The 25723-nt window shown below is 40.1% G+C and overlaps 1 protein-coding gene across 1 annotated transcript in view; it reads right to left on the reverse strand.

The window, feature by feature from the left end:
* Positions 1 to 359: 359 nt before the first annotated feature.
* Positions 360 to 25723, reverse strand: part of NALCN (sodium leak channel, non-selective) — a 229905-nt gene continuing 204541 nt past the window's right edge. The window contains exons 27-43 of the mRNA XM_010578299.1: positions 25466 to 25572; positions 23513 to 23633; positions 23330 to 23428; positions 18356 to 18449; positions 17723 to 17829; positions 17253 to 17327; positions 14245 to 14364; positions 13048 to 13116; positions 11042 to 11190; positions 10249 to 10342; positions 9338 to 9470; positions 8661 to 8776; positions 6162 to 6319; positions 5351 to 5501; positions 3122 to 3271; positions 2326 to 2443; positions 360 to 553 (exon numbers count right to left, since the gene is read on the reverse strand). Coding sequence (XP_010576601.1) covers positions 360 to 553; positions 2326 to 2443; positions 3122 to 3271; positions 5351 to 5501; positions 6162 to 6319; positions 8661 to 8776; positions 9338 to 9470; positions 10249 to 10342; positions 11042 to 11190; positions 13048 to 13116; positions 14245 to 14364; positions 17253 to 17327; positions 17723 to 17829; positions 18356 to 18449; positions 23330 to 23428; positions 23513 to 23633; positions 25466 to 25572 — 2055 coding nt within the window. The remainder of the gene's footprint in view (positions 554 to 2325; positions 2444 to 3121; positions 3272 to 5350; positions 5502 to 6161; positions 6320 to 8660; positions 8777 to 9337; positions 9471 to 10248; positions 10343 to 11041; positions 11191 to 13047; positions 13117 to 14244; positions 14365 to 17252; positions 17328 to 17722; positions 17830 to 18355; positions 18450 to 23329; positions 23429 to 23512; positions 23634 to 25465; positions 25573 to 25723) is intronic.

Raw genomic sequence — 25723 nt, forward strand, 5'->3', positions numbered from 1 at the left:
GTACGGTACAGATTGAAGAAAAACACAGAGGTGTGCATATCAAAATACATTTTCATTATGTAGCTACAGAACATATGAAATCTTTCAACGCTCTGTCTGCTAAAGGCAATATAGTCTCTCTGGCTTTGTTAGCACTGCTATTGTATACAGGTTTCTTAAAGTACAGTTAGTAGCCATAGAGGTGAATTCTAACATGTAAGTGTGCGCTATGCTTCATATGGCAGAAGGATAAGCATTTGAAAAAAAATTATGACATTGATTATAAAGAAATTGTACATCACACAGAGTCTTCAATTCTAGACATAGAAAATCAGGTTGTACTTGAAGTGGTTGTTGTTCTAGTATGACTTAATTTTTTCTCAGATATCAAGAAGGTCCTCTCCACTCTCATCACTCTCCACAGTTAATTGTCTTGTCCACCATTTCTTGACTTCTGATCCACAAGAAGCAGCATCAGACATGGGATTCATTTTGCATACAACAGATTTCATAGTTGAACGTCCACCAAAGCGGAGATTGACTGAAGACACTGAATGGCTTATTGGTTTGGGGGCTATGAAATTAAACAGAAAGTTCTGTGTTTGTTAGAGTAGATCTGCTTCTTGAACATTTTGGCTTAGAATTCAGATATACAGAACTACCTGGACCGGGGCAGCTTTAAACTGATTTAGTGCAGAAAGACTAGGGCTCTGTTCTAATGTTTGTGTTTTTTTCAGCTCCAGCTGTTCACACTGCTCCCACTAATCTGCTGGTAGAGCAGTTTAACTGAGCAGTGCCTCATTTCCTTCTGCTGGGGATAGCTGATAAAACAGATCTCTTCTTACCTGGCTAATTGCAACCTAAATAGTTTAGGCGGTACTTACATGAGCTGACCTGCTGGCAAAATGGTAAAAGTGGTGAGTGCCAGAAAAAGAGAGGGGAAAGTGCATTTAGGGGTGGCAGCTGCAGCTAGAAAGCGATATTTAACTATGGCCTAAGGTTGGATGCCAGTACAAGGTGCTGGTAGGGCTTTAGGAAAGCACTAAACCACATGTGTAAGTATATAAAACCCACAGCTGATCTTAATGATGCTATTCATGATGTTAAATACATTTCTTTCTTGGACTGGAGGTAGACTACGTACCAACCGCCAGGCTGTACTGTGCATGGAGGTGACCCTTCTTTTCTGAGACCATCCACTGAGAAGCATTCAAGACTGACATGGCCCAGATCAGTGCTAAGAAAGGAAATCCTGAACTCCTCATTCTCACTTGAAAAACCTGTCCAGTTGGCTACAGTAGTAGGATTCCTCCTTAGCACTCTCCCTCTTTTACTCTCTCTCTGTTCCAACAAAATGTTCATCTTTGCTGCTCAGTGATATTTAAGTGGAAAACATGGATTGAAAGCTCTCTATTAAGCTGTCCTGTTTCTCGGACAAGTACTCTGCTCACAAAAGTAGGGTTAATGGTACTCATAGCATGACCATCTCTTCTACTTCCACCTAGCTATGATTAGGGTCTCAACAGCGGCAACCTTTGAAGGCAGCGCTCTGACTCAGAATAGGACTGACTGATGACAGCTGAAAGGTTGATGTGCACACACCTAACCTGCTGGTCACGAGTGTGGCAGGCAGCAGAGGTCAAGATGTACTTTAAGAGAGACTATTTCAGGTGGTGGAGAGTGCTCTTGAGATAAAGACTTAATAAGGCCTCAGGCTGTACCTATGCACCTCTCCCACCCTCCTATAAGCATCCTCCTATAAGGCATAGTCTAGCCTTTCTTTTCTAGCAGACTGTAGTTACTAGAATAACTTGAGGACGTTTCCCGTTTCTGAGAAAATAAACAGGAAACTGATTGTACACCTGGCCAATTCCTGGCTGAAGTGAAGATATAAAAATGTATACTTACGGTATAAGGTATAAACCATACGCCTGGTATGCCTAGACAAGACAAGGCACTCAGAAGTTACTACTGTTAGGGAAAACTTGATTCATTTTCACTATGCTTTATATGATAAAAGAGAACTCTAAATGCACAAGATGCTATCCAAACATATGGGATGGTATTGCCCCCAATCCAAAGACCCTGACTAAATGTATGAAAAAGTAAAAAAAACCCAACCACCTGCACATGGCAATGCTTGGGCCCATTTTCCAACCTTTCAGAACTGGGAGGAAGGGGAGAGATTGCTGTATTTCATCATGTGTGAGGGTAGAAAAACCCTGATGTTGGTGCCAGCAGCAGGCAGGAGGTAGAACTGTGCATCATGAAGCCTCTCATGGCCTTGTTCTTGTACAGCAGTGATTTGGCATGTGGGGACTCTAGCAATAAACATTTTTCACTTACCTGATGGCAAACGCCATTGTCCAAATTTCCGCTGAGGTTTCCCAGCATCTGCAGAGTCTTGTCGATAGCCACCTCTGTCAGAAAGTGTTGGGCTAAGGAGCTGCTGCTGGCTACTGGTCTGAACAGAGAAAAAAGAATCTCAGTCATAGTTCCCCATTGCATGGGGATAATCCTAAGAAGGGTTATCTTTCTATTCTGTTTACAAGCCTTATAGATGAATACAAACAAAACATATTGACATTTGTTAAGGCGATATGGTTTCTATTCTTCACTGCCCCAGAAAGCTACTACTAATAGGAAAAAATAAAAAGACCGTTTGGGCTCAATTACATTATATTCCCCACTGAAGGGTACAAAATTGTTCTCAGCCTTCGACAGTGGAGTCCTTATGTTGTACCTTCTTCATTTTCTGCCCTGGAAGAGCCCAGGACCCCTGCCCAGAGGACCCGGCATGCCCAATGTTACCACTCTCAGCGTAAACACTACTTCAGAATGCTTGAACAGGAAAGCTTCACATCCCTGAGCGTGTACACAGCTCATGCTAGAGCTCAAAGTTGGTGCTGCCAGAGTCGTACGGCTGAGTTTGCCCTTTATGGTGCTAGCAAGACAGCTAACTAAGCTGGAGAATTACTGCCTTAGACCATCTTGCCTTTACATCTGAAGGCAAAGATTGAAGCAAAACAAGATAATGCTTACAACTTTCCCAGTTAAAGTGATATTTAAAAAAGAACAAATAAGAAACATGGAAGTTTTCTGGATTTGTTCTGAGTAGCTGATAGTCTTCTGGTTAACATACCTCTGGCTGTGCACTGTTATCCTGATTAACAGCATTCATATCTTCACTCGGCTGTGTTGTCTCAATGCTGGGAGGATTCAGAAATCGGCTCAACTCCTGCTGTTGACTCTCTCGTAGACTATGGATAATGCTGCACGACTGCTGTTGTTTCTGTCAAGGTATAATATGTGACAACAAAATGTTCTCATTGGTGTGTCACAGTGCTTGATTTTTTTTAAAGCCTTCTAAATATTTAACCAAACAGTGAGCACCAGATGTGGATACCAGGTGCATCGATAAAGCTACATGTATTAGATGGTCACTATTTAAATAAAGTGACTTCCAGCATATGTCTAACCTTTATGTAGGGACCAAAGGATGAAACTTATAAACTATATTAAGTGGAAGGGAAGTTGTTCAATTGTTGGTTTAAGCCTAGAGTTTAAAAACATATTGTTTTGAATTTTTAAGTTAGAAGTTCTTGCAAAGAAAAAATTCTGATTTCTTTCATGGACTTTGGAACAGGCTGTCAGTAAGACTGAATAAAACAGTAGTGGAAACCTTGGGACTGAGTATAGATTTACAGTACAAATAGAAAAACAAAACCACTACCATTATGATCTTACAATCTAATTTGCTTTTAAATGAAAATAAACAGCCCTTAGGAAGGGTTTCACTTTCCTGGGTAGTTTTCACCGGCTCCCTCTAGAGAGACTTAGAGACTAACAAGAGAATTTGAAAATATATATTAACTTCCATAATTACATTCAGTTTATAAAAGGTTCATATAATGTGAAATGATCTGAACCACATTATTAGAGAGAAATGAATAGCATATTTACTTTAACATAGTGTAATTCAATATCATAATGAAATGAACAACAGTTGAACAAACCCCGAATTGAGAGCTGAGATTAAATTTACTGCCATTATTATTACAGAGATAAGATCAAAATGGAACTATCTATCTGAATATGCCTTGAACACTGACGTTTCAGCTGGAATGTACGTTACATTCAAATTGTCCAGTTATGTTTTTTTATAAGTTTACGAACAGAAAATGATTCCATGATCACAGATCTCTATGGAAAACCTCCAGTCACAAGAAGTAAGCTTTTATAAAAATAAAAAATATATGTGCCAAAACCTGGACTCAGCCTTACAGTAACTGAAAAATCAGTCATCAAGGCAACCAGGGTGTGACTTTTTATATAAAGGAAGAGTTGGTTTTGGAAGAAAAGAGGAGAATAACTGCAAAACCTAATTCAAATTTCCTGAATTTTTTTTTAATATAAATTTCATCCAAGACAAACTTTGACCAGCATATATTGTAGCTATCCTGAGCAAAGGCAAAAATGTTTCTGATGATCAGAAGCACTGCGTAAACAGAATACAGAAGCACTGGCTAGCTCTATACTAGTACATTAAACAGACCGGGATTTCCTGCAGTGCTGAAGCCAAGTGACAGGCAAGGACTTGCATGATCTGGCTGATCTAGACAGCTTCAACCACTGCCTACTGGGAGCAGTCTCCACCCTGACCCATGCCTCGAGGGCAGCGATGCTCCTATGGCAGTGGTCTGGGAGACCCCTCGGCACTGGTCTGGGAGGGTACGAGTACGCACGGGCCAAAACTGTGCCGAGGAACATGCTAACGAGGATGGGTGACCTCGTCCCAGTCCTGAGCCGAAGCCTTGGCCCTGCTTAATTTACTGGCATAGACACAGCTACTGTGTGCCACGGTTCATATACCTGATTTGCACGTACACACTGCTCATTTGCACACACAGTTACTGTGATGGCTCACTCAAATGATGTATCTTGATAAGGGTTCCATCTGAAGAGTCATCTGCTGGTGACTGATCATGGTATCTTCTGCCAGCAGAGGCAAGGAAATTATACAATTACATTCTATGAGGAAGGATTAGGCCTATGAGGTTTCATCAAATTACATTGTTTTTTCTTTATTCCTTTGACTTTGGTCTCTGCACATGCATCTTCCAGCTGTATTGAAAAGACAGATAAATTTTTGGCAGGAAGACAGTTTTTGCCTTCAAAAGATGCTTATTTTTGTAGCGCTTTCAATTGAGCTGTAACATACTTTTTTTGTTCAGTTAGCAACTGCTACATACTTCTTCACATAAACATTATTGTGACTCCAGAGTAAATGAAGCATAGTGACAGCAAATTCCAACACTGTTGAGCAGTACAATTTCTGCAACCATTTAGATCCTGGTTTAGCTTGACTTACTGCTCTGATTCGCTTTAAGCACTTCTTCAGCCACATGCGTATGGTCTGCTTGGCCACCTCCTCTTCTATGGTATATTCCAGTTGCTCCCTAGCAAGCAGCTCTTCCAGTTGAAGACTTTTTCTGATATCAACAGACCTATATGAAAGCATGCTGGAAGAAACATAGATTAATTTTTTTTAAATGCTGGTGATGTTACATTTTAATTTAGAACGTCAAAGCTCATACTGAAGACCTTAATGCAAAAATACATAATTCAGGTGTATGCAGCAAATTCATATTTGAAGTTAAAAAATGCTAAGATGATTCCAGAAGAGACTTGTGGTGCTCAAAACAAACGAAGACCTTATCACCTACATCTAGCTATCCAATACAGGTGAGCTGCTGAACCATAAGCAACTAGGGCATTTGTGGTGGTTTGTTTTTTTTTTTTCCCTAAGTGTTTACGCTTGGATAATATTCCCATTTCTATTTTATTTCTAGTCAGATTCACTGTCATGTTGCTACACATGTGGGGGCAACCTTTCGTTACTTGGGATACAAGAACGACACGTGACTGCTGTTTATGACAAACTGTCTCTGGTGAAAACATTAAAATTACTTAGAGCTGATTCCCTAGGACCTGTGTTTTGCATCACTAATATTTTTTGCAGGAAAAAAAGAGAAATCTAATTTTTGTATTACATTTAAAATAGCAGTGCCTCTGTAGCTACTGGTCTTGCCTTTTCCCAAGCCTAATGAATACCTGTTAGCCTGGAGAGAAACACAGGCCACTATACCTGTTCTACAAATTCAGAGAAAATCTCAGAGTACCTGAGCACGTCATGGAAAGTGACATCACCACCATTATGGAGCCGTTCCATTTCATAGCACATGTGCTTGAACAGCAGCTTGTCCTTGTCGAGGTCTACCTCCAGCCTGCCCCGCAGAAGCCTCAGCAGAAATTTCACTCGGAAGGTAGGGATTACTCCCTGGGTAAAATTGCATAATAGATGGTAAATTGTTACTGTGACCTAACAACCAACTCAGACATTCAACTCGATCAGTGAGAGAAACACTATTTCTCCAGAGACTCTGTGTCAAATCCTGGCCTATTTAAGTCACTGTGAATACATTACTGAAGAATATACACACGCAGCCAGCTCTTCAGCACACTGATGGAAGTCTTTGCTGTTATTTGACTGATATACAATGAGAATCTGTGCTGTTAATTTTGCCAGAAATTTTCAAAATTGCTTGGGGATTTAGTTTCCCCATTTGCATTAATCTGTGATGAGAATCATATGTCCAAAGAGCTGCCTTTGAAAAACTGAAATTAAACTACAATTTAAACATTCGCAGCCAGGCTTATACCTGGCTGTAAACCTGTCCCCTTCTCTGTGCATCTTTGGACAGGAGAAAGTTGGGAGTTTACTGGCTTTTCAAAGGTCTTCTGTTCTGAGAGTCAACCTAGCACATGTTCCGCTTTTTGTGACAATAATTTTGATCGCTGTTAAAAAATTAGGACTGTATTTCCCTCTGAAACTGTGGTATCCATACTCTTTACATATTTTGTTTTGCTAAATGAGCCTGACTGGAACTATTTTTGCTGTCATGTGTTGTTCCACATCAGAGAGAGATCCTGTCAGTGCTGGGCATGCTGGATTCAGAACTCTCCACCTCCATCAGTACAGACTGTGGCTTCCATCTCCAGCACAGGCATGTGCCAACTACAAGCAACCAACTCATTGTTCATATTCAAATCTTAATGATGTCATAAATCATTCGGATGATGATTTAACTTCTGAGCATCTGAACAGCTCAGTCTCCCAGATGTTCTTCTCATCCCAGAATCACAGAATGGTTGAGGTTGGAAGGGACCTCTGTATGTCACCTTGTCCAACCTCCTCTGCTTAAGCAGGGTCTCCCAAAACCGGTTTCCCAGGACCATGTCCAGATGGCTTTTGAGTATCTCTAAGGATAGAGACTCCACAAACTCCCTGGGTAACCTGTGCTGGTGCTCAGTCACCCTCACTGTGAAAAAGTCTTTCCTGATGTTCAGAGGGAACCTCCGGTGTTTCAGCTTGTGCCCATTACCTCTGGTCCTGTCACTGGGCACCACTGAGCAGAACCTGGCTCTGTCTTCTTTGCACCTTCCCTTCAGGTATTTATGTATACTGATGAGATTCCCCCTGAGCCTTCTCTTCTCCAGGCTGAACAGTCTCAGCTGTCTCAGCCTTTCCTTGTTGAAGACATGCTCCAGTCCCTTCATCGTCTTACTCACCTCACTTCATCATCACCTTTGCTGGACTCTCTCCAGTATGTCTATGTCTCTGTTGCACAGAGGAGCCCAGAACTGGACCCAGGACTCCAGGTGTGGCCTCACCAGTGCTGAGTAGAGGGGAAGGATCCTCCCCCTTGGCCTGCTGGCCATACTTGCCTAATGCAGCCCAGGATACCATTAGCCCTTTTTGCCGCAAGGGCACTGCTGGCTCATGTTCAACTTGGTGTCCACCAGGACTCCCAGGTTCTTTGCTGCCAAGCTGCTTTCCAGCTGAGTGGCCCCCAGCATGTACTGGCGCCTGGGGTTGTTCCTCTCCAGGTGCAGAATTTTGCAGTTCTCCTTGTTGAACTTAATGAGGTTCCTGTCTGCCCATTCCTCCAGCCTGTCGAGGTCCCTCTGGATGGCAGCATGACCCTCTGGCATATCAGCCACTCCTCCCAGTTTGGTGTCATCAGCAAACTTGCTGAGGGTGCACTCTGCCCCATCACCCAGGTCATTAAAGAAGATGTTGAACAGGATTGGACCCAATATTGACCCCTGGAGTACAGGACTAGTTACTGGCCTCCAACTGGAATCTGTGCTGCTGACCATCACCCTCTGGGCCTGGCCATTCAGCCAGTTCTCAGTCCACTTCATCATCTTCTCATCCAGCCCATACTTCATCAGCTTCTCTATGAGGATATTACAGAAGACAGTGCTGAAATCTCAGCAAAGCCCTTCTGAAGATCAGACACACAAATGGATGTGAGCCTGTAGACTTCCAAGGGAACAGCTCTCAGGGAGATGGGAGGAAAGATGCTATTGTATTGATTCTAGGTATATCTAAATTTGTTTTTAAATCTACTATTATAAATACTTCACAGTAGTAAAGAATATGGGTTAGTATTTGAAGGGCCATGAACAATGTTAGATCATACTCACTGAACTTTTAGAACGTGAACAGTAACTGCTCAGTGAGTTTTGTCAGCACACTTTGTTTTCCCCCTATGCTTTTTCAAGGGAAAAACGTAAATTTACTGGATTTCTGTGCTTGTTATCAAGTTTCTTACCTCTCTTTTGTCATCAACCATGTTCCATATAATTTGAAAATGCCTAAGATCATTGTAACTTAGAAGTTGGTCTTCTTCAGTTGAGTAAAACAATGAGAAATTCTCCACAATGATAGCTGAAAATCACAAAACCAAAAAACGCTATAAAGAAAGCCTGTAGTTACATTCTAACTGGTTAACATCCATAAGCAACTATGATTTCAAGAGAATATGAATTCTGTTGTGCAAACTTGATGTTAATAAGTGCCTTTAGCTGTATGTTCAGATGATTTTGAATGGATAATATACTGTCATGCTACATCAATATTCACTTGCTCACTTTTTAAAAGCTGTATCTTATATGCTGGTGAGATGCCTAATCTAATATCTAAGATCAGTTAGGTGAATTCCAATGATGTTGGAAAAATGTTAACTGGAGGAAGGAAAAGCTCAGAAAATAGTATTTCTTAGGGTAACTCTACAAATACAGCATATCTCTTTGTTCAAAAAACTTTCATTCCCCAGATTCCTGAGTTTTAGCATACACCATGCCAGAGAAGAGTCAAAATCATCATATGCATATACGGTAACAGTGAAGGTACAAGGTAACCTCATACCTGAATAGCACAACAGACTCACTTCTAACATACTACATGCCAAGATAGAGCTTTTTGTTATTAACGAACATTTTCACTTACCAACAAGCAAATTTAGCATGATGTATGCAATGATGACATAAAATGAACAGAAGTACATAAGAGCACCAGCATAATTTCCACAGTCTGTTTTCCAGTAAGTGCTGTTATCTGGCGTACAAAATGGAGGCTGAACCTTCAAAACAAAAGAAAACAAAGTCAATCAATGATAAGAAGAGATTCTTAATTTCTCTGCAATCAATACAATACTTATGACTATCATTTCTTTAAAGCTTCCCAATTAGGGAATAATATTATTATTGTGGGCAGGTTTTTGTTGTTCCTTTAGTAGTTAGAAATCAAAAACCAGAGAGAGGTACGACAAAAAAGGCGTAGGCGTGGATCTCACTACCATACACAAGGCACATTGTGCATTATGCCACTATAAAGAAACAACTTGGTGCTCTGAAACGTGGCAGTTTTCAAAAAGCTTCCCTGCCCATTCCTTTAAAAAGGAAGGGAATATGATTTTCATCACAATGGAATCAACAGAGGGAAATTTACTTGGGCAAATAAAGTGTTTTAAGAACAAATTTTGAGGTCCTTAAGATGGAATTCACACAGAATGAGCCAAAGTGCATGCATTAAAGACAAAGTTAACCTGAAAAGTCAGTTTGCCCCAGTCAAAACAGAGATAACAGTGGAAAAATGAGTTACTGCACTTCTGATTTTGAAAACACCTTTTTATTTTTGTCTTTTAAACGGCTTAGCCCCATGAAATATTACACTGTGAGTGTGTGATTGGAACTGCAATGTGTGTGTCATGTTCTGAGGTTTCGCGAACATTATATCCCTTGAAGAGATAAAGGTAATCACAACATTCCTTGTACAAAGCTAAGATACTGGAAACACTTTGAGATGCAATGGTGTCTCCTGTTTCTTGCCTACTTTATCTCTGGCAGTATCGTATTTACCATGCAGTCATGCATAATTTTGTTCCAGTCTTCTCCAGTAACTATTCTGAAGAGTACAGTAATAGCCTTGCCAGCTGATGAAAAATTTGCATGTCTGTTTTAAAGAATAAGAGAGAGAGAGGTCATTTCACGTCCCAGAATTAAAAAGTTGACAAGAAAAAATGCAAATAAATTCCACTTTCTACCGTTCTACTATTTTAAACTAAAAATAGTTAGAGTATTATTTGAAGGAGCTCATTGAATTATTTATTCCATGACTTAAGATACAGTAACTGAACTTTGGCTCAGACACAGGTCTGAGTATTTTGGCTCATTTTATCAAAGAGCTAAAGCAGACTCAAAGCCAGATCCTATCCCCTGTCTCCATTCTCTTCCTGAAGCCTGATGATGCTATTGATTGGGAAGTCTCCAGTTAACAGCCAGATCACAGAACTGTCCCCTCTCTGTATCGGCCTGGTATATGGATCCTGTTCCTGGGTGATGCTGATAAGGTGTCGTAGGTACGCTGTGTTTCAGCAGCTTGTGGCTAGCTCAGTGCTGCTTTGAAGCATATTCTAGCTGGGATAATGAAGAACAGCTCTCAGTCTGCTCTGGGCTGGATTGGGTGCCATTTGGTCCAATGCACAAGGACTGGGAAGATGGCTCAGTGTCTCCTATCAGAAATTCTGTTTAGAGCTCTTCAGCTAGACCTGGAGACTTGTCTGATTTTTGCCACGGGTAAACTTCTCTCCAGCAGAATGTGATTTTTTCAGGCTGTTTAAAGAACATCTCCATGAGGTAGTACATACCGTACCTGTTAATGTTCTCTCCGTATTTCACTGTACCAAATAAAACCACTCCAGCAAAAGCATAACAAAGAAGCAGTAAGAACATTCCCACTATGATGAAGAAACTCTTGTACATGCTGACAACCACAGTCAGGAGCAGCATTTTTAGTGTCACCTGGAAGGACAGAGAAAAAGCAATCCATGACACAATTCAGGAAAGCAGAGATAAAAGGGAAAAGAGAGTTATTGCACTCGCCATTTTGACAATGGATTTTTTTACACATATAGACTAATGGATGAGCCCAGTGAAATGGTACATTATGAATCTGATTGGAACTGAACATTTTGTGTCTTCCTCTGAAATTTAGTGTGCTTTTTACTTGTTAAAGAGATCAGTATATCCACCTAATTTACAAGGTCAAGATGTTGCTCCTCAAAGAGTATATATAGGATAATACAGTGGAGGATAATACAGCAATAATACAGTGGAGGATAATACAGCAATAATACAGCATAAGTTTAACTATAATATTCTAGGATCAGTATACTCCAGAAGTATCAAAATTAGTATTGCATGAACAGTGGTGCAGTAAACTACTTTGGGCTTACCTGAAAGTGATGTTAACTGTTAGGTGGAAACCACAGATACTGCAGCCTACCTAAAGGAATGGGTTGATGTATAGAGAAGGGGATTTCCTTAAGATGAGCACAGCTTGATTAAACTAGTAATTTCTCATGCAAGTTGGCCAAAGAGCTTAAGAAGAGAGAATAATTTTGGAAATTACATAGGCCATAGGCCTAGATAATAGATGTTACTTTCCCATGCATCCCATATTGTACATTTTACTCTTGATAAAGTTATTGCCCTAGATTGTCCTAACAACCTTACGCACTTTGGATGCTATGGAAAATTCTTTTTAATGGGACTGAAGGTAGCAGTTTTCTTTAGATTCGTGCCAAACTGATAACTCATGCTGACTTTTAGTGATCACATTGCATCACAACAGATAAATTAGTGAAACTGATACAGCTCCTAACATGAAAGCACAAATGACAAGGTTAAAACCTTGAAAAAACTTTAGAATCAATCAGAAAGCTTTGAAGACAATCACTTGGTCTGGCTGCATAGGAGAAGCAAGGATTTTTCATTTCAGTTCCAAGGGTCTACAGGCTCTGTGTAGTTTGATTGAAAGAAAACTTTTTATCTTTACTGAACAAACCCTCTGACTTACTGCTCTTAACCCCAGCAACCTAGTACAGCAGTCTTTTCACCACATTTACTTTAATATGTCAGACTTCACAGAAAATGTTTGGATAGTCTAAGAAGTTCTACAGCAAGAGAATGCAGAGTGTCACCACTTGTTAAACAAATGTGTTTGTTCTCTGTCTATGCTTATTCTGCCAGCCTACTCTCAATTACACCAGAGCAAATCCAAACAAAAAAGAAATGTAAACTTTAGAAGTGACTTGCTTGGTCGCCATGCCAGTGTTTCCAGAAGAATATCTTGGCCCAGTATTTTTTTTAAATTGAACATAAATGCTTTACTGTGATAAGACATACATTGTAGAGACACAAGACACAGGCTTGCACTCTGGAGGAAGAAACTTCTATAACAGAGCACTATCACAACAAGATGAGTGCATTAACCACCACTCCCCTAGTCTTGCAGAGAAAATATATAAACAGCATGCACATCAGACCACACTGAAATGGCAAGGACTGAAAGTAGCACAATGTATGTTCGGAGTTTTAGAGAGCATTCTTAAAAAACTGTGTGGTATTGCAGTTTCACTTTATTTTGCAAAAAATGCAGCTTTTCCAGTAACCATAATATAGTGCTATTATAGAATAGACATAAAATCCTGACATTTTAAAGACAGCATGTAAATTTGGAGACTGCTGCTTGAAGTATCCTTTTTTTTTGGCATACAAAATGGAGCCTTACAGAATGTGCAGTAGAGATGAGTAGCAACTAGTCCTTTAATCTATACACGAGCACTTCAATGGTTGTATTTCTTAATTTATACTTACGTGCTTCCCACAAATTGAGAAAAACCTGAAGACAATTACGCATGCCCCCATCATGTATGTGTACGCATTCTGGAACAGGAACACAGAAGACTTAATACATTGGCCCCCCAGGGATCTCATGGAAAGACCATGATGATTGGTCTTTTAATAATGCAGGGCTGTTGCCATATGAAATAAGAGAAATCATAAACTAGTAGCACCAATATTTCAATAACAGTGGAGCAGTAAGAAACTAACACTTGCACTCTAGAGGAAGAAACTTCTATAAGAGAGCACTATCACAACAAGATGAGTGCTAACTACCTACCTACCTAACCACCACTTCAAAAACACTAACCAAACATCCCCACATATCGAACCAAAAAGCCTTCAATCCTCTTTAGCTGGGCTGCAATTATGTCCAGTACCCCCAGTCTGCTTATCTAGGCAGCTGCTGGCTTAGAGAAACTCCTCAGACCTTCCAAGCTACTCAGCAGCAGGGAGCAAACTGTGAACGTCAGGGCAAAATGACAAGTCACACAAGACAGGTTTTCCTCCAAACAGAGCTCAGGGCAAACAAGAGCGAAGCCTGCAGCCATGATAGGGTTGTGACTTCGACAATTTGTGATTCATGACAAGTATCAACTATTCCTTCTCCTTCCCTCGTAAATAAGGGAACCAGGAGTGTAGCCACATTTTAAAAACTGGGGTGGGATGAAGGGAGAGCTGATTTCCTCCTCTCTCCTCCATGCCTTCTTGGATTAAACATCATCCCTTAACTAAAACCAGAGCTACATAATCGCTGCTGGGTTTGGGACAGATTGTATTGTTCAGCAATTTTGAACCTATGCCTTCTTCCAGTCCTCTGCTCCTGCCTGGATTCTGTGCATTGCCTCTTTCTTCCTTGATGCTTATGAGACTGCTGTTGGCAAGAGCTCTCGGTCTCTTTGGATTCCTTCCCTTCCTCACTCACATCCCTCTTGAAGACATCAGTTTTCTACCACATTTATAGATTCTACATCAGTAAGACAACTTTTTTACTTCATCATTGCCCAAGACGATTCCTTCTTCTTAGCATCAAGCTTAATTTGTTTCAGCTGTATTTCAGCCTCATTAAACTCCCAAGGGTTTATCTAGATGTATAGCAGTGATCCTACTGCTGGTGCTAAACAGATAAAATCAAGCTTAATCACTGGAACCATGTTTTGTAAATCTTACCAATAAGGCAAAGTGAAGTATCACCCATATAACTCCAAGAGATGTCACCAAGAGATCGTACCGATTTCTTCTGCTTTGCCAGAAGCCAGAAGGTGACATGGCAATAATCTTCATTGTGACCTATGGATAAAAACAATTTCTCAGTTGTACTGAATAAATGGTTATTTCTTGCTAGAAGAACCTCTTCCATTCTCTAAAATGTTTGATTGAATTTATCTTATGAAATAGTTTCAAACAACCATGGGCAGGTTTCATATCAGCTCACTGTTCCCATGTGGACAAGTGAGGCTGCTGGACTAACCCGATCACATAAACTTTCCTTAGATGGAGGAAAATGGGTACTTGTGGCCAAGACGAGGGGATGAACAGAATTCTGCAAGTCTCTCTCTCTCTCTCTCTCTCTCCCCATCAAGTATCGAAGGAAGGAGTGCAGCTGACCACCTCAGACTCAATGCTTAATGTATAGATTGCTGAGGTGAATGTGAGCTTAAGCTTTCATATAGTTAAGCAAGTCATGAAGTTAGAAAATGATTATGTCAATAATATGTAGCTAAAAGAGGTAGTAGTATCCTATCTAGCTACCTGTCTTCAAGCAGGCTAAAATCACAGAAGCACATTTGAACTCAAGAATATAATTGTGTTCTGCAGCACCTCTAGTTCAAATTAATTAAAAAGCCTTCCCATATTGCAAGTCTTTCTTGCTTTAAGGAATACTCTGTACTCAGCACCATCTGTGCTCAGCAGCATATAAGAGAAGAAAGCTAAGAACAGTAAAGGCAGCACATTTTACAAGGTACCTGGTACAAGACAGCAGCCGAAGTGCTTGACATTTCTGATACAGGTAATAAGAGTGCAGACAGGAAGCTTAAGAATAGATACTGATAAAAAGTAGTCACAACAGCTAACAGACATCGAGGTAGGGTGATGCATGGAGAGGGAACACCAGAGAGTTTCTCATACACAATTCGTACTAAACCTCAAAGCAAGTCAAGTGTTACTATATAAAGGCTATAAACGTCAGGCATTCATCATGATTTTTTTCATCCCACCTTGCAACACTGCCATTTAGTAGTATTCTTTACACTTCTGAAACCTAAAGCATATATAAAAGGACAACAGTTTGAGGTAAAAGGCTGATTTTCCAGTTAGTTCTTTCCCGTATAACGTTTTCTGAAGCCTGACTACAAAATGAAGAATATGGTCTCTGAATCTCTAATTGAGGTACCTGAAGGTATCTTGCCTCCTTCTATCCAGTCAGCTGAGATGCCCTAGAATACAGGAGACAGATGCATGGGGCTGGCAGGGATGACACAAGACCTGCAAACATCCCTGCCCCTCTGTAGCGGTTACTGGAGGTAAGGGGAGATCAGTTAGGGTTCCCAAACTGGTAAGCAGTTAATTTAGCCAACTGAATCTCACCCTACATCTCCCTTGATCACAGCGACAGCTTAAACACCTACCTCACATGTACAATTTAGACACCTAAGTTCAGGTGTCTATAATCTTGAACTGAATACCATACCATCCAAATAAAAAAATCACATCTCACTTTATTCTGTGATCAAGTGAGATCTCAGAATTCTTCCTATTCTTCTATACCACATACAATGATGTGAGCAGTAGAGGTTTAAGACTGAATCAGGAGTCCTTAGACTGGACACAGGGCCCTTAGCGATGCAGAAAGCTTTGGCCTTCCTCATGGACCGTGCCTGCTAGTGGTAGCAGAGCATCTACATAGCAGACTCTGTAACTGGATTATGCTGTATTAGGGAAGATCCTGGGCAGGAAGCTGCTTCTTCTCTCCATAAATTGTGTGCACTCACAGTGTGATAGCTTGCCTGTTGAGACAGTCAACAAATTTTTCTTGGCTCTGACAAAGTTCCTTTGAAATTCTAGAAGTGTATTTGTTACCCCGGCAGTGTAAGAGAAAAAAGTATTTCTAAAGACATAGTTACTAGGTAAATTAAAACCTGTCTGTGTATGATACAAATCAAACTTTTCTGTGTTTGCTCAGTTTCTCAAGAGACACTGATTTCTCCTGGGTAGGGAAAAAAGAAGCAACAACACAGACATACTCTAGCTACAGCTGCTACAAGGTATTCACTTCATTGTTTATTCATCACTGCTGGCAAAACCTATCACTGGAACATAAGAACTGTCATATTGGATTAGAGCAGTGGGAAACGTAGTCTACTATACTGTTTCAGATAGTGGTCAGTATCAGCTATTCAGAGGGGACCGAAAAGAAAAATACTAAACCACAAACTTACTTATAAAAGAATTATATACTAACCTAACCACAGAGGAAGCATCTTCTTTAACCTTATAAATGTGTGCTTTGTTACACTACAGATATCCTTATACATATAAAAATATATGCTTTTAAAAATGTGTTTAAGTCCTTAGATTCCAATCTTATGAGAACAGGCTAATTACACCTTGCACAGTTGCTTGGGGTGACAATTTTCGCATAGACAGAGAACCGTTACCACACAGGATCCAGATCTGTGCAACAAAAGATAGACAATACTGGAATTTGACATAGTTTATTAAAAGGCATTAAAATGAAATGTGATACTTAAAAAAACCAAACCAAAACAGAGACGTTTGATGATGTCACAGCTACAGAGTAGTCGGAATTAATGCACCAGGCAAAATATAAATGGATCAAGCAGAACTTCCATGATACAACATGGAATTAATTTAATCTGAGATGTTCTGCAAGAAAAAGAGTTCACTGGGTTCACCAAAACACATGTTGAAATGCTCAGAGTTTTATATATATAAAAGGACACAAAGCTCAAGGTGCTGGACAAGTATGATTATAACAAATTAAAAGTTTATTCCTACAATACATGTTGTTTAAAGACAAGTGACATGGAGAGCCCCAAATGTACTTGTTCAGAAATAAAAACCATAGTGAAGAATGAGACAACATCCCTAAATACAAAATGAAATATACACATACTAGCCTTAATCTCAAGAAGTCATAAAATATATTACTTTACCTCAAGGACAAAAATGAAGGTGAAAACAACTGACATTGTTGCTAAAGGCACAGTCACCGGATCTGCAGCATCCCACTGAAATGCAAAAAAAATCAGAAAAATAGCTGTTAAACAGAACTAAATGCCTCTTCATTGCCTTAACTTTTCTTGTAGGTTTTGTAAATGAATAGATTTCACTTTAAAATATACTCAGACAGGAATGGCATCTTGGTGTTTTCTTCTCTCACAGATTTACAGCTTAACTGGAAATTAAAAATAGTGGACCAGACTACAAAAAGGCAGAAATTCACTCAGCTCCACAAGTTACAATTACTCTACAGTGATCTGTGCCAACTGAGATTGCTGTATCTAGAAATCATGTTCCCCTATATTCATCACAGTAATGGCTCAACTGATCGTTAATTGGTGTTAGGAAATGTGCAACACATGCTGTCCTACTATAATGAAATGCTTAAAAGAAAGACAATTACCTTAACTGATAACAACACAGACTGGGCCAGAACAAGTACAGCAATAGTTCTCTTAAAAAATGGATGCTGAGTTATATCATACATCTTAGCTCTAAAGCCATCGTTATCTGAAAAAGAAAGAGTTCGAGGAGGAGAGTTAAAACACACAGTGGTATTTTTCCATGACATATTTTCCATGTTCATTAGTGGCAAAATAATCCTTTACCAGTTTTAAAATACATTTCTAATTTTCTGCTACAGTTTTCTGTATCAAATAGGGCTTCTGAACATATAATTTCAAATACTGAACACCAGTGTTGCATGAAGGCTTTGGTACTTGTAGGGCAAGTGCATCATTCAACTGCTGTCAGGTTAATACATTCCATTCATATCATTAACAGCCAACTGCAAATATTTTTCACTTAGAAATTCATTTTTTCATTAAGGCTTATCCTAAAACCATCGAAGCACAACCTTTTTGGGGTTGATTTTAATAGCCTTATGCAGAGATCAGTAGTTGGAGCCTGTTTCCACATTAACTTATGCACAACCTCCTAGTGGCCTCACGATTACAATTTTAATTTGAATCGCAGACTCCTGGGGAATTCTGAACACTAGGGCTCAACATGAATAAAATCAAAATATCTTTGATACCCGGACGAGGTGGGAGATGAAGAGGTTGTGCTATCTTCAGTCTGCTTTTCAGATCTTCCCATCGTCTCTGATCTACAGTCAGTAAAGCTGTCCCCTTAATAAACGAAGAGAAGCGTGTAAAGCTTTTGTCGTATAAAAGCTAGAACATTTAATGCTGTAAACATGAAAACAACATTCTCTTTGGTGCCTGAAATAGAGTTACATAGGCAACTCTCCTTAAATAACACACTGTTTGGGTAAAGGAGTCTGAAGTATCAGCTGTTACTCAAGAGGATTTCTGGATGCATTAGCTGTGAGTTTCTGGGACTCAACTCAGCAGGCACAGTTGTTGCTCTTCGTAGCAGCAGCCCAGTGTGGGCAGTGAAACACTGCAGGAGGCCTTCCATTTGACTGAACATCATTTGCCAGGAAGCACCGTTTTAAAGAGTGGTCGATTTTGTCCGGACGTTGCTGCAGAAAATCCTGCGGCTCGTCAGTGCCGCTGCTACAGTTTCTTGGGGAATGAGCCCTCCAGGAGACCGCTGCCACTCTCCACAGCTCTTCTGCTTGGGGTGTAATTGAAATAAAATGATAGTATGCTATGAATCTACAGGAGCTCTCCACAAAGAAAGCACAAGGAGAGGTGGAGATACACCTTTAGGGCAGGCGGTGGTAGATGGTAATGTGTGTGTTTTCGTAACAAAGGAAAAAACAAGTAACCCTCCCCAAAAATGAGGCCCTCATCACTTCAGAAAACCGTAAAATCTCATGGAAGAAGTCTGGAGTTACAAAACCAAGGGAGACCATTTCAAGGTAAATGTCACAAACCTGTCTCCCAGGCCCTTGGCTGCTCCCACAGCCAGCACGGAGCCGCGCCAAGCTGGGCGACGGCTGCTGTGATCTTTGGGGCTCACCTCGGCATCGGCTTGTGCAGGTGCTGGAACTGTGGCTGGCTGTGCGACCGATAAGGTCAGGATTCCTCCCTCTCAGTGGACATCATCTCTTTATGGAGCTGTGTCCCCACGCGGCACCCTGGGAGGAGGTGCCTTCCAACAGGATGCGGACAAAGCGACAGATGTAAGGACACCTATTACTTGTATCGGGCCCAAACAGTACATTTAGAAATGCTCAAATTAAAAGGCAACTCATTCACCCCAATGAGCATGTCTGGTTTATATTCTTGGAGAGCTTTCCCTGCGAACAAGACAAAAAGGTGGCAAAAAAAGCGGACCTTTGTAAAATGTAGAAATAGTGATGCCAAGTCGCTCTGTTGCTCCAGAACTACCACTTCCACCAGTGGGATCATTGTAAGGGGATCGCAGAGCAGAGCCCTGCGAGCGGGACTACTGCTGGAGGAGCTGTGTTGGCATTTGGACTGCAGCTCAAAACTGAGTCGATCGCATCTTCACTGCCGACTGAACACGTGGCACCTGGATGCTGTGACAAGTGACGGGCAGACGTTGTGAAACGGGGTGGTGGAACACTTTGGGCTATTGCTCTGTCACTGGGACAGCTGAGGACCCAGCCCAGAGCCCGCTGTGGTACTTCCCAGTCCAACATCTCCACACCTGCAGCTCCGACAGCTCACATGAAATACTACGGCATATCTGAAAATATTTTTTTTTTTTCAGCAAATTGTTCGTTCTCACATAAAATAGTTTATTCAGTAATTGTCCAACTCTGACCCTCCTCAACAATTCCTGGCACTACTCTAATGATGTATCAGCTGTGAACTTTCTAAAGCCAACATCTACTTAAAACACCAATAGCTTGGCCATGTAACTAGTTTTAAGAAGATGCAACTTAACCTCGCACAGTGGACTGTCTTGCTTTCTTCTTTCTGGACTATTTGCCAGCCTTCTCTCTATCTTACTTCACATTTCTTCAGTTCCTGGACATTTCTTCACTCTACTTTAATATTGACTGAGCTGAGATTCCCCCCCGCCCCTGCCGCTGCATAATTAACTAACATATTCATCTTTTCAACTCAAATCTGAAGACATTTTCATTTCCCTATAGTAAATACATAAAAAGTAACAAGTATTCAAGAAAAAAGAAAAACAAACATTACATGCCACAGCAGCTACCTGAGGTTACTAAGAAACAACTGAAGAAGCTGAACCAGATGACATAAATGATTTATACTGACTGTATTTTTAGTAACTTGTAAATTCTATAGAAATATTGCATGATGTGCCTGTTCAGTGTCATTTACAGGGAACTGTCACTAGTGAGTAGCTTTTTTTGATGTTCAGACTAATGCTTTCCCCGTATTCAGATATGGAATTGAGGGAGGAGAGCACTTATAGCTGAAAAGGTGGCTGTAGTTAGAGAAAAATGTACAAGCAGAGAAAACCACCCCAAAATGATAAATGTTAGAACCAGATAATTTTCTGAAAATAATGGGAACCCTAATTCAGGCCCTACACCTCAGACTTCCACATTCACACTGGCAGCTCATGCAGGGGCAATCTGGGCTAAGATTTAGTTTAATTATCTCCTGTGCTCACAATCTTTATAAGCCTCATCTTCACACCTTCCTGTTCCCTCTCATTTTGAGTCACAGTGAACATAAACAAAATTACTTTTCACATGAATCTGAGCTTTCCTGTGTCATTAAAGCTGCATATCAGGGAGGAGGGAATGAAATACAAATCTGCTACACGGTCACATATAATTAAGGGTATTTTTCCCCTGTTCACGTTCATATTTCAAACTTAAAAAACTGGTGAAAGATTTACCCTGATATTGTGGATAAATCACTTCAAAAGTAACCTGTGAGTTGGCCCTGATCACCTTATTCCATAGTTGACAGTTGACTACACAGATGAACACTGAGTTATGAGTTAATGACATCTCACTAATTTCTGAAAGAAATCTCACAAGCTGCCTTTGCAGGAGACAGGCTGACACAGTGAAATTGATCTTGTGAGTGACTTCTATGGAAAGAGTGGGAACTAAGAGCGAAATGGCTGCCTAGGAGATTGACGGCACTTAGTAAGATTGGGCCCATTGTCACAAAAGCATAATAAAAGTCATACTAGTAAGGGCAAAGACCCAGCTCCTCTAGTACCTTTTTTCTATGACGATGGCTAAAAGTAGATGCCTGTAGGTGTAGCAAAGCAACCCAGAGCAGCGAGTGGCTCCTGATGATTCTCCATTGCCCACAAAACTGGCTCAGCATCCATGACAGATACATTCAAGAACACATGCAAAACTAAAGGGGAAATGCACCACTTCCTCACTTCCCAACACTGCATGCACCACACCTCAGCAGGGTAAAGGAAAGATGTTTGATTAGCCATGATCAAAAGCTATTTAAGAGTGAACTTCGTAATGTGATATTTCTACTTCTCGCCTACACTTGTGCCTATGAACAGGTTTTTGAGGAAATCGACCTGTGTAGAAAGTGTAAAGGGAAATGAAGAAACAATTTATATGATAGAAATGCTCAGCTAACATCTCAATAGAGTTTCATGAACTATTATGTACGTGACAGAAACATACATAGCTAAATACATCATAGCTATAGAAGAAAAACATTAAAATAATTTTAACGTTTCAAATAATATTTTAATTACCTGTAATTTAAATAAAAATAGTTAATTTTTTTCATGACTTGCTGAAAAATATTTTGTATTCATCAGTTTAATGCTGACACATATGAAGGAAAAGCAGTATTACACAGCTGAACAGGAAGGGGCAAAAGCATCTATACAAATCCATTGTAATTCTCATACTGGAGAAATTTCAGCTTTGTTAATTCACTAGTCAAAATTTAGTGAATAAGAAAATAAATGAATAGCACATTGCTCCTTCTTCTCTAGAACAGATGTATTTTAACAAGAATGACTGCACTTCATCTCACCAAAATTACACTGGAGTCACACAAACATAAAAATACCTTCTGAACAGCAGAGGTTTTTGGCTATTTATTTGGCTCACAATCTGCCTGACTTCACTTCATGATGCCTTGCTTGCCCACATTGGACACACAGTCGTGTGCTGCTCAGCTTCCTTCCAGGAGTCAAGTGGTTTCCTTGAAGGGCAAATTCAACACTTGTGTTTGCTACAGAGTTTGCGTCAGGGCCATAGCAGGGCCATGGCCAGCACCCAGTTTGTTTCCAGCACTAGCACACTGGGTTGTCTTGCATCTCCAAGCCCCAGAGTGCACAATCAGCCTTTCCCTCCACTGCCATGAGTGATACAAATATCACTCTAGCTAGCTGCAACACAGATATCTCATTATTTTGGGGACTTTGAACTCAAAGACGAAAAAAATTAATAATTATGTCTTGGTGCCACAGGGGCACCACAAGAGGCTCAGAAAAAACCTCAGATTAAGGGCTGTGCAGTGTGCATGCAGCAGTCCCATTCAGAGGATGCTATCTTTAACAAGTGTAGACATGAGCTGATCTTTAACAATTCACCTGGGGACAGGTTTTTCTACTTTTTAGGGTAATCTGCAAAGCCCACGTGAACCGCAGTTTTTTCCTAGAACTTTTTCGTTTGAGTGACGGACAATTAATTTTACAATGTACTCTGCTGTTTGCTAGGAAAAAGCCATGCAGCTTTACTTTGGATCTGAAATACTGCAAGTGCAGGGCTCTAATGAGACCCCTTAGTTGTAACACGTACAAGCATAACACGTCTTTTTACCTGCCACCGCATGTATGCCTACATCAAACTAAAACAGCAGAATGTGGAGCATCTGTAAATACATTGTGCTTTAGGTTCAATCTCCATCTGGCAACACGGCTGCATTGTAAATATACTCAGACAGGTGAGAGTGTGTGATGGATTGCTATCATCCCAGGCTTGAGTTTTGTAGCAAATATGGATCAGGTGTGTTTAAAGTCATACCTGCAGGCTTGCAGAATGTAAGATTGGTAAGTCAGTCTTAAAGGCAGCGTTACCAGGTAATGTAGACAGTGTAATATCAGTTTTAGGTTTCTTACAGAGCCAGTTCCACAAATAAACCGCCTCGCTCAGTACCTTGTTTTCATTGAAATTAGCGATGACAACTCCAACGAAAAGGGTCAGTCCAATCATGCAGCCAAGGAATACAAAAACATGAATGTAGATTCCATGGATCTGAATAGACAAAAATAAGATTAACAGTTAAAACAAATCAAAGTATGTGTTGTGGAATTCGAAGACTCTGAAGTGTTTCCTTACCGGCCCAACACGATGAATAATAACATCTCTGACTTCCACCCAGCCTTTTAATGAAAGAACTTCAAATAATGCCAGCATTGCATTCCCCACATTGTCAAAATTAAAATTCCGAGGATTTGCCCTGAAATGCAGTACACAAATAGGTGTAACTTCAGCAATAAAGTTGTTCTTTCTGTTTGTTACCTTGATTCTTCATAGCCTGACATTTAAATACCTTGCAAAGTTGGTGTGAAAGCCTCTGAAATATATCATTCAAAGTTCTGTGTCAAGAATAAGAAAACAATAGCAACACCAATAGATATGTACAGCATATTTTTTTTGATCCCTATGTACGTTTTACTTTCTTACTCAGAATCTGATTCACAGTAATAAAGCTTGTAACATGTTGCTGCATTTTAGTGTTTTTGTCAATGAAATTAGCAAAATACAGCATTCATAAAAAAATGGATCTGATGGCATTGCCCAGATTCTAAAATAACTTACTTGAAGGAGACCAGTCTCAAACGCACATAAATGATTCGGACTCCAAAGTCAGCAAGATCATTTAGAAAATGCTGTTCCTTATTTCATTGTCATTGGGAACTGATGGTCTGAAGCAAAACTTACTGAGAGAACATCACATCTTCTTGGCTTTCCTATACCATATGCTCTGACCTTTTGTATCAGCTGAGATTCAAGAGGATGTTTCCAGCTGAACATTGAGAGTACCTTCTTTGGGCAAGGTTAGCACATTGCTCTGTCTCTACAGTCCCAGACAGAAAATCCAAGGAGCTCAATTAATTTTCAACAATTTATAAGGTACATAGTTGTATTCCAGAAGAATTATTAAGTGCTTGGTGCTTCTGAAAATCCAACCATTCAGTGAAAAAGAGAGCTCTCTGATGTAGATATTTATTTTAAATGCCGTCCTTATACTGACATCTGGCTCTTGAAAATCTGGCCTGACACAGCCAACAGGTGGTATAAATGTCCTTGTGGTAAAACATTTTTCCGCAATAACAAAGCATTCCCCAAAGTTTACAGTTATGCTGATTAAGACAGTTTTTGCTTATTTCTGGATCAAGCTGAAGAGGATTGAATTTGCTTACTCAAGGAAGAATTTGTCTGAAGCATACAGAAACAAAGACTTCTGCAGATGTCAGAGTTTCACTGACTGTTCAAATCACAGCATATTATTTCATTAGGGTAGGATGGCTCTGAATCTACCACTGCTGGTACATTCTTTATCCTCACACATAGTCAATTAAAATAATTGTGGATGTTAAGCTGATTTTGCAAAATGCCAACCAACTTAAAAATGTAAACAATTAAAAAGAGGGGGTTTTGCCTGTTCAGGTGTTGGGAAATACTAAACAGACTTTATCAGAATACTAACCATAAGCATAACATGCTCTTAAATAATTTTTACTGCACTACTGCACTCGATAGACCACAAAGATTCCCAGCACTGGAAACAGAAAGAAGCTGCTAGCTGGCATGGTTGATGGCCATAGAAGAGAAAGGCTGGTTTTAGACATGACTTGCTCATTTTTTTTTATGGGTAGCTGTAGGCAGGTTGATTTCCATTTCTTTTTCTTCCCATCTTTTCCTATCTATTCTTACGTTCTGTTGTTGTTGTATGTCTTCATAATAGTACTAAAGAACAATTAAGTGATAATCTTGGTTCAGGACAGTAACTCCCACTGTAATACAAATCACATCCAATTCTTATCTAGGTTCAGTACCTATGGGTATTTTTTTTCTTTTCTGCTTTATGAATAGAACAGCAGGTTAAGTCTGGAAAAGTTTCATATATGTGGCTTTTTACTAAATATACCAGAATTCTTACCCTTAATATCATTTAACTTACAATAAAACCCTTCCATCAGTATTTTAATGCCATGAGATCTGAGCCATTTTCTACAGCAACAGCTGCGTTTTTGAAGATAGATAGGCCAATGCGTAGCAACTCACCAGACTCGTGGCACCCAAAATCCAGGCTTTTTCTCTCCAGGTCTTAACTTCAAATTGAGATTTTTGGAAACACTTACATTTATTCTGAAGATGCCATGACAATCTTCCTATAGTGAAATAAATCACAGCCTAAGATTAAATGACGGTCTGTGAGAGATGCCGAAATGCCAGTATAGACAGCACACTTGCCATGATGGGGAAGCAATGTAAACAGAAATGAAATGTTATTTACAGGTGTGGGATTAATAGTCATGGACC

This window comes from Haliaeetus leucocephalus, unplaced genomic scaffold, assembly GCF_000737465.1.
Source record: "Haliaeetus leucocephalus isolate CR32 unplaced genomic scaffold, Haliaeetus_leucocephalus-4.0 Scaffold626, whole genome shotgun sequence".
Classification (NCBI taxonomy): Eukaryota; Metazoa; Chordata; class Aves; order Accipitriformes; family Accipitridae; genus Haliaeetus; species Haliaeetus leucocephalus.